The 12,977-nt window shown below is 39.4% G+C and overlaps 1 protein-coding gene across 1 annotated transcript in view; it reads left to right on the top strand.

The window, feature by feature from the left end:
* ITGA8 (integrin subunit alpha 8) overlaps positions 1 to 12,977 on the top strand; it is a 173,171-nt gene that overhangs the window by 145,812 nt on the left and 14,382 nt on the right. The window contains exons 26-28 of the mRNA XM_032349497.1: positions 562 to 690; positions 5,521 to 5,634; positions 12,179 to 12,280. Of these exons, the coding sequence (XP_032205388.1) occupies positions 562 to 690; positions 5,521 to 5,634; positions 12,179 to 12,280 (345 nt within the window). The remainder of the gene's footprint in view (positions 1 to 561; positions 691 to 5,520; positions 5,635 to 12,178; positions 12,281 to 12,977) is intronic.

Here is a 12,977-nt window from a genome sequence, read left to right as displayed (position 1 = left end):
TAAACAAGCTCCCTTACAGCATAATGTTCATGTGGCATGCTTCGGAAAACTCATTTTTATTAGAATTCGATCCATTCCTGAGGGAGCATTTCTTATAATTTCAGGAGTGTGGGGCCAGACATACTGATGTTGGGTCCTTGACTACCTCTCTTTCCCTATGGCCAGCACCTCACTTTCCTGCCACCTGAGGATCTGTCCCACCACACAGAATGTTCCTGCGTTTCACCAGCACTGATATATGATGAGAGAAAAGTAACAGGAAAATAATGACCCATGCTTGAAAAGTCACTTCCTTCTGAGGGAATCACTTCTGCTTAAAATCTCATGCTTACAAGATAAACTTTCCAGGAATGCATTCCCCATCCTTCAGGAGCTCCTATGATTGGAGAATGGGAAGGCTTATTCCTGCCCATCTATTTCATTTTGTGGTTGAACACACTTCTGGTAAATCAGGACGGGTCCAGTTTCTCTTGTGACTCCTAGTCCTGTGAGGGGAAAAAAATGCCTGGAGTTCAAGGCTAATGAAAAGGTGACAAGGAATCTCTTGCTTTCTCTTTGCAGCCCGCTGCCTCCCCAGAGGACACCCCCGAGCTGAGTGCCTTTCTGCGAAATTCGACCATCCCTCATCTTGTCAGAAAGAGAGATGTGCAAATGCCAGAGCCCCACAGACAGAGCCCTGCAAAAATTCTGGTGAGTTATCCCAGTGTGTGCAAATCAGAGAGGAAAGACTGGATTGGACAGAAATCCCAAACACAGAAGACTTGAACTTCAACTATTGTTTCTCCATCTCATTCAATGCTCAGATCTGCCTGCCATGTTTTGACAACAGGAAATGTGGGCCCTGAAAACAAGGGACTCTTCCCTGTGGACAAAGGTGTATTTGCATTATAGTGTTTTCACTCTTCTAAATCTGCCACACAGGCCACAGTAGAAAAATAATGCTAGGCGCCTGGGTGGCTCAGTGGGTTAAGCCTCTGCCTTCAGCTCAGGTCATGATCTCATGACCTGGGTCTTGGGATCGAGCCCCAGGTCAGGCTCTCTGCTCAGCAGGGAGCCTGCTTCTCCCTCTCTGCCTGCCTCTCTGCCTACTTGTGATCTCTCTCTGTCAAATAAATAAATAAAATCTTTTTTAAAAAAATAATGCTAAAAACCTAAAACATGGCATGCAGTAGCATTTGCAGAACACAGAGCTCCTGCTGTGAGCCCATTCCCAAACACTGAGCGCTAAGAGTATGGAAAGAGCTGGGCCAGGAGGTTCGGGTTGGGGTGGGTGGTGGTCCCACGTGTCCTTGCATCTCAGACTCCTCCGCTGATTCAGAAAAGATGAGCCTGGGGTCTTCTGATTTCCTGGGCCCAAACCCTGCATAGTCTTAGCACGGGAGACTGTGGCAGATCTATCCTGAGCTTAGTCAAACCTTTGCAAAACTGTGGAGAGTACTTAAGAGTCAGTATTTTCAATTTGATTCTCTTACTCATCCCAAGGTGAATGTTAATACCACCAAACTCCACACTTAAAAGAGGCTAAAATTAAAAAAAAAAAAAAAAAAAAAAGAAAGAGGCTAAAATGTTTTATTTTAATGTGTCTTGAATATGTTCTAACATTCATAAGAAGTTTCAAACAAGGAAATGGACAGAAACGTACATTGAGCAAGTCTAACTTATTCAATTAAACTTACGTCAAGAGAGGAATGTTTATTATAATAGAAGTACCTAAAGTTACCTGGCAAAAACCTATGGCAGAGGGCAGATTTTGGTTCAAGTCCCTATAAATTTTTATGGCATGGTAATGTCTTTCAAAACCTAAGAGTACTCTTAGTTTAGGATGAATTCATTTAGGATAATTTATTCAGTTTAGGATAAATTAATAAAATCCCACATATTATTGTTTAAAGAAAGTTTCCAAGAGAAACAATAGAATGGAAAACAATGATTTAAGTCCCGGGGATGTGGCCTACAGAATGGTACTACACTTAACAATCCTGTATTGTGTATTCAATGGGTGTTAAGAAAGCAGATCTTAAAAGCTCTTCAAGATCATAAAAAAAAACTATAAATTTGTGGTGTTGGATAGTAACTAGACTTACTGTAACAATCATCTCACAATATATACAAATATCAAATCATTATGTCATACAACTGAAACTAATGTAATATTATGTGTCAATTATACTTCAACAAAAAAATTTAATAAATTTTGAAAAAAGAAAACAATGATAGGCATCTATAGAATTCTAATATGCAGTATGCAGTATCAATGTGAAAGCCCTCTGGAGAACCAGTGTCCAAACCTATATAGGAACCAACAATTTAGAAAATCAGGGTTTACTTATGTTTTTCGATTCCCGCTTTAGTCTAAGTCTCATGAGTACACTGAGGCAGGAGAGATGATCAGTAACTAAAATTCTTTTGAAAATTATATGTACTTCTGGGGTACCTGAGTGGGTCAGTGGGTTAAAGCATCTGCCTTCAGCTCAGGTCATGATCCCAGGGTCCTGGGATCAAGCCCTGCATCAGGCTGTCTGCTCAGCAGGGAGCCTGCTTCCTGCCCCGCCCGCCCCGCCTCCCCCCCCCCCACCTGCCTCTCTGTCTACTTGTGATCTCTGTCAAATAAATAAAATCTTAAAAAAAAAGAAAGAAAGAAAGAAAGAAAGAAAGAAAGAAAGAAAGAAAGAAAGAAAGGAAGAAAATTATACGCACTTCAGTTCTAGGGTCAGGTTTTTTTCCGACCCATTCTTTCTCATTGAAGGTTTTTAATGTAAGATTATTTTTAATTCCTGAGTATCACAGAAACTTATTACTTGCAGATGAAAGCAAAGCAATTCTTGATTTCCATTTCTGACTTTGTTAATTCGTGCTTTATTCTCTTTTGTCTTTTATTGGTTCAAAAATTGCAAATCATATGCCTCCCTATGTCCTCAAGTCAAAACAGTTCTGGATAGAAAGTGATTATACAAAGTTTATTCTAAAATCAAAAGTTCAATAAGACCTCCTACGGTTTTTGTTTAGTTAAAAACAACTTACTGAATCCCATTTCTGATTAGGAATTTGAAAGTGCAAAGTGCCAACATCCTGTGCTGGGATCATAATTTCCAATTTGCATAAGAAAAATTCATATCTGCCACACTGAAATACATTTCTCCTCCGCCCAAAAACGTCCTTGTCTTTCTCATCTCAGGCCCCTGCTGCTCTTACAATGACCATACCATCTCCTCTTGCCAGGCTTTCTTCTTGTCCCTTCCCTCCTCAGCTTACAGAAACCTTATCTTTCAAACCTTCTTCAGCCTATGATACTATTAACCGCTTCCTGAAACTGTCCTGTCCCTTGGCCTCCCACAAAACACTCTCCCCTGGTTCTCTTCCAGTCTGCTGGCCTGTATCTTCTTAGAATTGTTTGTGGGCTTCTACTCTGCCCAGCCTCAGATGTCCCTGTACCTCAGGATACCAACCTCGGGTCTCTCCCCTCTGCCACCGACTTAGCTCCTTCAGGGAAATGTTTTCTGCATGGTCATGAACTACAGCCATGCCTACAGGCCTCCTGCCATCTTAGCCATCCCTACTGCACTCTAGACCTGAGGGGCTCAGCATCTATGTTCATCTGGATGCCTGATAGCCACCTGAGCCCCAACATGTCTAGAACTCTATCTCCATGACCCCCAGAATGTGCTTTTCCTCTAGAATTCCCGATCTCAGTAATGTCAGTGCCCAGCCACTCAGTTCCCCAAGCCAAAAGGGCTCCCTCCAGTCCTCCCTATCCTTCATCCCAATTTCCAATTTGTCACCAACTCCTATTCTACTTCCTGAATTTCCCCAAACTTCATCTTCCCCTTCTCTGTTCCCATACCTAGTTCAAGGCCTCCTCCCCTCTCCCTTGAACTCTTGTAACAAGTCCTTGTCACCCTCCTTGCTTCCCACTCTCTTCTCCCTATTATTGCCTCCCATAACACCTGCCCCTAAAACTCAAACCCCATCATAGCCCTTGCTTAAACGGGACCTTCTGAATAGAATCTAAACTCCTTGACTCCAATAGGAACATTCTTTACCACCTAGACTTTCTCTCATTCCTCTCATTTCCATCTGTCCACCCTGGCCCCGAGTACCCTTTTCTCCACTTTTCTGAACTCGCACTGGTCTTGCCCCTGTCTGTCTAGACTGCTAGGTCACTCTTTCTCACCCTTCAAGATTCATCTTTCCCCAGAATCCTCCAACAGAGCTAGCTCACCAGGACCAACAGCTCCAGGGGGGCTTCTAAGAATCACCTCCTTCTCACTTGCCTCCTTTGCCTGCAGAGGGTGGCCCTGGAGATACACAGCATGTCAGTAATGACATGTAGGTAAACATGAGGGTCCTCACAGGGGACATGGACTGCAGTGCCTCCAGGATTTCTGCTCCTGCCGGAGGCACAAAACTCCAAACACCTCAGTGCCCCAATCCCTAGTAGAACAAGAACAGCTCTCACCTGAATTTGGAAGCAGCATGTCGAAGTCTGACCTCCCTGGAATTTATCAGATATGCCTTCCTGATTGCTTTGCTTTTAGAGAATTTGGAGGTTCTTGGAAAAGATTTTCATGGCAATATGTCCCTCAAGTTACTCTGTGGTTTAGCAATTTTGAAGTGAAATGCCTCCATTAAATCCTCCTCACACTGTTCAATAAACTAACGTTTACTGAGCATCAATAGGCCAGAGCCCAGTGCTGGAGACATGAGAAATAAATAAAGCATAGCCCACTCAAGAAATTCAAATCAGTGACAGAGTACAATTCAAGAAGTACCATCCTGTACCTAGGTACACAGAAAATGGACGAGAAGGGTTCAATGAAATAAATAAATTGAAATAAATTGGATCCAAATACTGGATCTAATTGGAAAATACGATTTGACAGGTAGAATGTCATCATAACAAATACATCCCTGGAACATGCATTTCATAGAGTAAAAGTTACCCACTGTAAGTTGGCAAAACTAGGAACTAGGTTAAAAACAGCTTAATGGATGGAACTTGAAGAAGATTCTGTTTTATCACCAAGAAGTAATTGAAAGAGAAGAATGTTTTAGAAAAAATGGGTTGAGAACACTTGGCCTTGGAGATAATATAGATACAGTGAGCTTCCTCTGAAGCCTTTTCAGGACTTGCTTAGTCCAGGGTCAGGTGTTGTGTCTATAAGAAATGTCTTCCCACGTTCTGAGTAATGAAATTGAAACAGAACAATCTAATCACTGCTGCAGGAGGGTTGTTTCAAGTCCTTAGGAAAGAAAAAAGCTTAAATCTTGTATGGTATTTCACGTTCCATTTTATCTCTACACCACCAGTAAAACTGATGCATCATTACTACCAAACTGTGTTTTCTCTTGGTTGTTTCTGTGTAATTGTTTGTCATTTAAATGAATGATTTATGAATGAGGTGCTGACTTCTGAGAAAATGCAGTGCAGATAAACTGAATGTTGATTTTCCTCTACAATTTAAAGACACTGATTGGCCACCACTGCTGTTATTTTGTTTTATTTGTTTTGCTTTGTTGCAGAATTGTACAAATATCGAGTGCTTACAGATCTCCTGTGCAGTGGGGAGGCTAGAAGGAGGAGAAAGCGCCGTCCTAAAAGTCAGATCACGGTTATGGGCTAAGACCTTCCTCCAGGTAATAACACATACTTGCAAGGGAACCTCTCCTTAAAAGCTTGGCAGGAAGTTTTCCAAAAAGGGATTTTTAAATGTTTTAATTTTTAAATTTAAAACATTCTGAATTTTTTCATTTAAAAATTTTAGACTTAATTTTAATTTTTTAACTTAACATTTTTATTAAAATTTTAAACATATTTTAATGTTTTTAATTTTTAAAATTGTTAAGACACGTCTATGGAGATGTTCAGCTAATATCAGCTGGTCATCTTTCCCATCAGGTGAAGACATTTTCTTTCCAGCTTTATTGAGACATTGTTGACATATAACGTATGAAGTTTAAGGCTATAGCATGATGATTGGACACATGGATATGTTTTGGAATGGCCACTGCACTGAAGTTAGTTCACACCTCCATCCCCTCATGTAATTACCTTTGTGTGTGTGTGTGTGTAGGGAAGGTGATAACTTTAAAGATCTACTCTCTTAACAGCTCTCAAGAATCCAATATGGTATTTTTAATTATATATTAGATACCCAGAACTCACTCATCTTGTATATGGAAGTTTGTACCCTTTGACCAGCATCTCCCCAATCCCATCCCACCCCCAGCCTCTGGCAACCAACAACCTGATCTACTCTATTCCTAAGTTCTGTTTCTTTAGATTCCACATGTTAAGTGATGTCATACAGTATTTGTCTTTTTCTGACTTATTTTACTTAGTGTAATGCCCTTCTCATCCATCTGTGTTGTCACAAAAGTCAGGACTTCCTTCTTCTTTTTGGCTGAGTAATAATCCTTCATCTTTTAGGTGAAGACAATGTAAATATCCTGAGTCTCTAAGACGTTTAGACACCAACTTAGCTTCAAATAAATCTATTTAGCTCACCACTTTCTACCCAGCACCCAGTACATAGTAGTTCTTTAGTAAATATTAGCAGAATGATGGTGAGTACAAGTGCATAGTGAAAGCTATATGCCCAAAAGGGTCAAAATAGAAATCAATGAAGAAGGAAAAAGGGATATTCCCACAGCCTGGGCTCCAGCAAGGACACATCTCAGTGATATTCCACATAAGTGTGATAAGTAAATTCTTGGCTGCCTCAGGATATCTGTACTGTGGCATCTCACGCTGCCACAGATAATTCTGTGGACGGTGTGCATTTTAAAGTTTTAAGATTTTTTATACTAAACAAATTAATTTTTCCATTTGGGAAGAGCTGTTTATTTAAGTGATATTATTTAAGTGATATGTTGTGATCTTGTTGTTTAGAAAGGATTTAGAGAGGGGACAATAAGCTAAATTAAAAACCCTACCAAATCTATGCATTCTTGCTCATATTTTAACTACTAAAAAATTCATCTGGCTCACTGCACTGTAGAAAATCAAATGGTAAAATGCTTTTCAGTCTAACTAATAAATACAGAATTTAATAGCTCTGGATTTTCATGTTTTCTGGGATTCAAAATACTTCTGTAGTCTCACAAATCTTAGTTTTGTTTCTAAAATAAATACAGAGAAATTTAAAGGTATTTTTGAAATGGTGGTTGTGAAGTTTTTTTCTCTTTAACCAAAAGTGGGGTTTCTTAATCTCAGCATACTATTTTAAATCAGATCATTCTTTATTATGGGGGACCTATCATTATAGGATTATAAAATGCTTTATAGGAAGTGCTTTATAGGATGTTTAGCAGTATCTCTGGCCCCCCACCCACTAGATGCAACCCACACCCCAGCTGGCACTATCAAAACTGTCTCCAGACATTGACAATGTCCCCTTGGGGGCAAAATAACCCCCAGTTTTAAATGCCTGTACCAGAGATAAGTGCAGTACACAATTTATGTGATTTGGGTTTTTTTTTTTTTTTTTTTTTAGTTAAACCATTATTTATTCATTCACTAAACAAATACCATGGAGTGCCAACTATGCACCGGGCACCTCTTCAAGTAACACTTCCTTTCCATCAATTTGCTCATGGTTACTCTGCTTTCAGGTTGTTACTTCCTATCTCAGAGTTGAGGAGTTGAGGAGAGCAGTCTCACTGAATTCCCAAGCCCATACAGTCTTCAATGATAACCATACATTCCTTTTATTACTTTGGGCATCACATCCTACTAAAATAAGGGAGAATAACTTTTTGGTGAAGAACTGAAATCATTATGACCCCACAGTCAAGGGAAATGTGATTACTTTATTTTCTTTAAAGATTATTAACTTCTTTGAGAGAGAGCAGGGAGAGGGGAAGAAGGAGAAAGAGAATCTCTAGCAGACTCCCTGCAGAGCACAGAGCCTGACATGGGGCTTAATGACCCACGTCAGATCATGACCTGAGCCGAAACCAAAATGAGAAAGAGTGGCTCAAGTCACCAGCATTTATGCACCGCCATCGCCCACATTTCCACATGCCCAGTTTCTGCTTATTCCAGTCTTGAAATCTGAGTGCCAAAGAAGAGTGCCTTCCTTACTGCAATCTCTTTCCCTCACTCCCTCCCTGACTCTCCTGCTCTAAGAATATACTACATACTGGAGGTCTTTAATGGTTTTGTCATGCAATCCAGAAGGAGGTAAACATTTTCTGCCTTCCTACTCCAAACTAGAAAGTTTACAATTCTTGCATGACATGATTTGCTGCATTATGTTTGTTTCTGTCCACTTGGTGAACATGCAAACTGGTCAGAAACAGATTTTATTTAGATTAGTCCTAAATGATACCCTGTCCTGTGATTGTTGCTGGAAACAATCCTTCACAGTGTAAGATTTTACCAGTAATTGCTTGGGTTTTGTCATCATATAAGGCTTTGTTTCTGGCAAATGTTGAGTACTTAAACATGGCCTATGTGGTCAAAAAGAATTCTTGAAAAGGAATTAAACAGTGGAAAGGTCAGAGTGGAAGGGCTCAAGATGTTACCAGCCACACCATGTATTTAACCAATTCAAAAGCCTCACTCTCCACTTGTTACCAGCTAAAGGATTTTTATTAGTACCAAGATCATAAGCAAATCATTATGCAAAAGTGCAGAATAGAAGCAGCTAGTGAGCTGCAAACCATGGTCAAAATCATGCAGCAGTGACAGAGGAGCAGAGCATTTTCTGAGGATTGGTAACTAGCTGGGGCTGGCTGAAGGTACAAGATATTGTCAAGGGATATTAACGCCAGCTGCTTTCTCAAACCTAAATTGCCTGCAGTATGGCAGTGATTGCTATTACATGAGTAGATTGCTATATGGAAGAGGAGATTTCTTTTAAACCTAAGAAAAGTGCAGTTGTTATGTGAAGACCCTGGCTGAAAGCATTCAACTTTGAAAGTGGAATCAATAATATGACTGTGCTCATAACTGTCGTTCATGAATTAAATACTTACCTGTGCCATGCCTTTGACCTGCCGTCACAAGACTAGCGTATCTTTGGGGCCACCCCAGCTGACCATAGCCTAACTGCTTATGTCCCCCATTCTTTGGAGCACCAGAGCATCTAGAAAATGAAAAAAAATAAATGCATTTTCCTACTGAAGAGGATGAAAGAAACCTTGGTTTTGGGGAATAATTTAAAATAAAGAGTAGTTCCATCTATGAGATGTATTGTTTGCAGGCTCTTTGCCTACCACCTTAATTTGTTCCGGCCCCAGACTGTGTCAGTTTGCATCACTGAATCAAATAGTGGAGGGGCAGGTCAACAGCCCATATTCATGAACCACAGCCGCCATTTTATGTCACTACCTCTCTTAGAACTTTTGGAATTTTCTAATATAGTTGATAGCGGAGGGAGTCCAATTCAACCATTGAAAGAACTAAACCTTCTATAAGGTGCTATCAAATGGATGTTATGTGGGGTGGGAAGGTTCATTCACTGTCCATTTACATGATCAGTCGGCCAGGGTTGATGCTGTTCAAGGTGCTGTGGAAGATATAAACACTATATCCCATGGTTTATACCCTCCATTTCTATATAACCTTGTTCAGGAGAAAAGTAGTAGAGACAAATAATAAGTTAAACAACAAGATCAAAATTGCTAACAATGTAGGACAAATATAGTTTCTTCCTCATCTTTCTGAATCAGAATCCCTGACCCTGATGCCAGTTGTTTCTGAAGCTCAGCAAAACCCAAGGTGTTGTGAACCACTGGAAAGGATACTAAGGATTGGTGATAAAGTAAAGCATAAAGGAAAATCAAACTGTGGCCAAGAGCAGAGGGGGTAAAGGAAGGAGGTGAATAGAAATCCCCTCAGAAATATGTTTCTCCATGTTCTACATTCTAGAGTTCAAATCCCACCTTTTACTCATTAAGAAACTTTCATATTCATAAATGCAGAATCAGGCAGGACAAAACTTCCCATCTAGAGTTGAGACAGAGACGGAGGTCTCCTCTGATTTGTTCCTCAAAGATACAGCTTCGAGAGCAAGACAATTATTTTCTATCAATTTTTTTAATTGAACCTGGAGACTAGTGAAAACTTGTTCATTGGAGTTTGGGGAGCATAGACATACATGTGAGTATATAATTGTGATGCAGAATCTCATGACCAGAATTTAGTCATGTTCCTTCTGTGCCTACCAGCCAGGATGGTAGAGAAAATTGGTTTAAATCACCAAATACATGCCAGAGATTATGAGCAAAGTTTTTCCACATTTTAAAAAACATTTCAGGGGTGCCTGGGTGGCTCTGTGGGCTAAAGCCTCTGCCTTCGGCTCCCGTCGTGATCCCAGGGTCCTGGGATTGAGCCCCACATCGGGCTCTCTGCTCAGCGGGGAGCCTGCTTCCTCCTCTCTCTATGCCTGCCTCTCTGCCTACTTGTGATCTGTCTGTCAAATAAACAAATAAAATCTTTTAAAAATAAAATTTAAGATAAATAAATAAAAAATAAAAAACACTTCAACTTTCAGTTAAAAATGGAAAAGCTAGGAGACAAGAGAACATCCAAAGAATAATAACCAAAAAATAATTTTTCCAAATGAATAAAATTACTTATCTTAGAATGTTAGGGTAGAAAGAAGGAAAAAGCCAAAGATACAGTGACTTGAAGTATTTAAACGTTTTACGTACTCTGGCCTGTCCTTATCATCTAGAGTAAATGGGATTTATTGACGGGAGAAAAAAATTCAGTCACAGGAAAAAAAAAACTTTGTAAAAAAAAATGTAAACAAAATTATACAGTCCAACTTGATGGATTGGCCTAAGGAAACCAACATTGGATTATAAATGGTGAAGTGGTGGTGAATGTTTAATAAACTGCTCTGTGGGAGGGAGGAAAGCTCCAGTGTATAGCATTTGCTGTGTAGTATTTGCTAATTCCTATGGTGTAAATATTCCCACCATGGCCGATTTTGAGCTGCCAGCATGACGTCACCAAATCTGGAGTTGGGAAGAGAGGCACTAGCACACCATCATATAGTATTTCCCCTTCCAGATACAACAGACTATGAAAAGCATAGGTACTAGTAAAATACAACAAAATATTTAATAAATACTGGGTTTTGAATGTGTTTTGCCTTTTTAAAAATATAATTTTCTGAAAGTTACATATATAGAAGTTTAATAATGGCTCTGTTTGGCAACTGATACTCAAAATTCCTGAAATTTTAAGTCTTCTCTTAAGAGCCATTATGAGCCAGCTACAGCCCAAGACTAGATAGCTTTAATCACTGTCTTAAGTTAAATGGTGGGGAACCACAAAAATTTATGTTCTCAAAACGGCCTTCCTTGACTGAGTCTTAAATATTTTCCTTTGACTTTAATCAACAGTTTATATAAGAACCAATTAAACAAAAAATTTTTTTGCTGCAAAGTTTTATCAAAAATTCTATGGCTTTAAGTCAGTGGTTCTTAACCAAGGGGATTTTGCTCCATGGAGGACACTGACAATAATTAGAGACATTTTTGGTTGTCACAGCTGGGGTGGAGTTGTGGGTAGAGGTATGGGGTAGAGGTGGGGTAGAGCTGACATCTAGTGGGTACAGACTAGAGATACTACTACACATCCTACAATGCTCAGGACAGTCCCCCATCCAACCCCCAAATCCTAACAGTGCTGAGACTAAGCCTTCTCTGGGTCTTCTGTACAAGATGAAATGTGATAAATTTCTTTATAATTTAGTATCAGTCTCTCTCCTAAAATATTTCCCTTTATCAAATACTAAGAATTTTATAACCCATTCTATCTCCCCTTCGTTCTTCACTAGCAGCAACTATATTAATCCTTGTGTTTGCCCCTTTCTAGGACTCTGACTTTCTGTTTTTATTCTAATGTTCATTGTACCAAGTCTTTTGTTAGTAAGACAAATTCTTTTTAGAACTGAGAAGAGGATGAATAACTGGATGGGCAGTTGGATGGACAGTGGGATGGATGCCTCAAAGGGTATTTGGATGTATGATAGATCATTGGATAGGGAAAATTTTTTTAAAAGAGAGAAAAGAAGAAAGAAGGAAAATGACATTTTGCTTTGGAAATGGAAAACACTGAAAACCACTGTATGGCTTCCTATAACTTTTTTAAATGTTCCTTCCTGTGTAATTTTAAAAATATTTGCATGGAATACATTGAAATAAATATTTCTAATTTCAGAGAAAAAATGATCCCTATTCTCTTGCATCCCTGGTGTCCTTCAAAGTTAAGAAGATGCCTTATAAAGATCAACCAGCAAAACTCCCAGAGGGAAGCATAGCAGTGAGTATCTGAAAAATATAGAGGCACAATAATTTCATTAAATACTTATTTTTTAAATCACCATTCATCTTGTGCTATGTTTAAGTGCTTATTATATTGACTTGAGGAAAGTTACCTTCTCTGGATCACTATTTTCTTATCTACATCTGGAAATGACTTAGTATTGTTTGATCAAATTTTTAAACTGATAGTTATATTTATTTATTCAATTTACTTATTAATTTCTACTCAAAAAAATCACAGGACAGGACCAATACTACTTTTTTTTTTTAAAAAAAGGATATAAGGTTCTCGTTTATTCGGTTATTTTTCAAATGTATAAGCAGTTTGTAGAAGACACTGACAAGAAACAGTAAAGACTGAAATCCATCATGATCTATGCAACATTCCAACACATGTATGTGGTCCTTGCAGCCAACTTCCCCAGGAAACGGTCCCCGGTTGCGTTTTAATTCAATCGGGTACTGGTTTCAGTCGGCTCCCAGTGGAGGTCTCTTGGCCAGAAGTGGCTAGACCAGGGATGTGGAGGGGATCACATTAGATCTATCAGGAGGAAACCTCACACAGGAGTCTTAAGATTGGCAGCCGTCCTGGTGACTTAGGTGGCTGTCCCGTGCCCAAGAGAGACAACTTTATGTAAGAACAGGAATAAAGAGAGGGTATCAAGTTTCTGGGTCTTATTTCCATTCCGGCCAGG

This window comes from Mustela erminea, chromosome 6, assembly GCF_009829155.1.
Source record: "Mustela erminea isolate mMusErm1 chromosome 6, mMusErm1.Pri, whole genome shotgun sequence".
In the NCBI taxonomy this organism is placed as follows: Eukaryota; Metazoa; Chordata; class Mammalia; order Carnivora; family Mustelidae; genus Mustela; species Mustela erminea.
The sequence above is the reverse complement of the archived record's forward strand: the minus strand, read 5'-3'. Positions and strand labels throughout refer to the sequence as shown.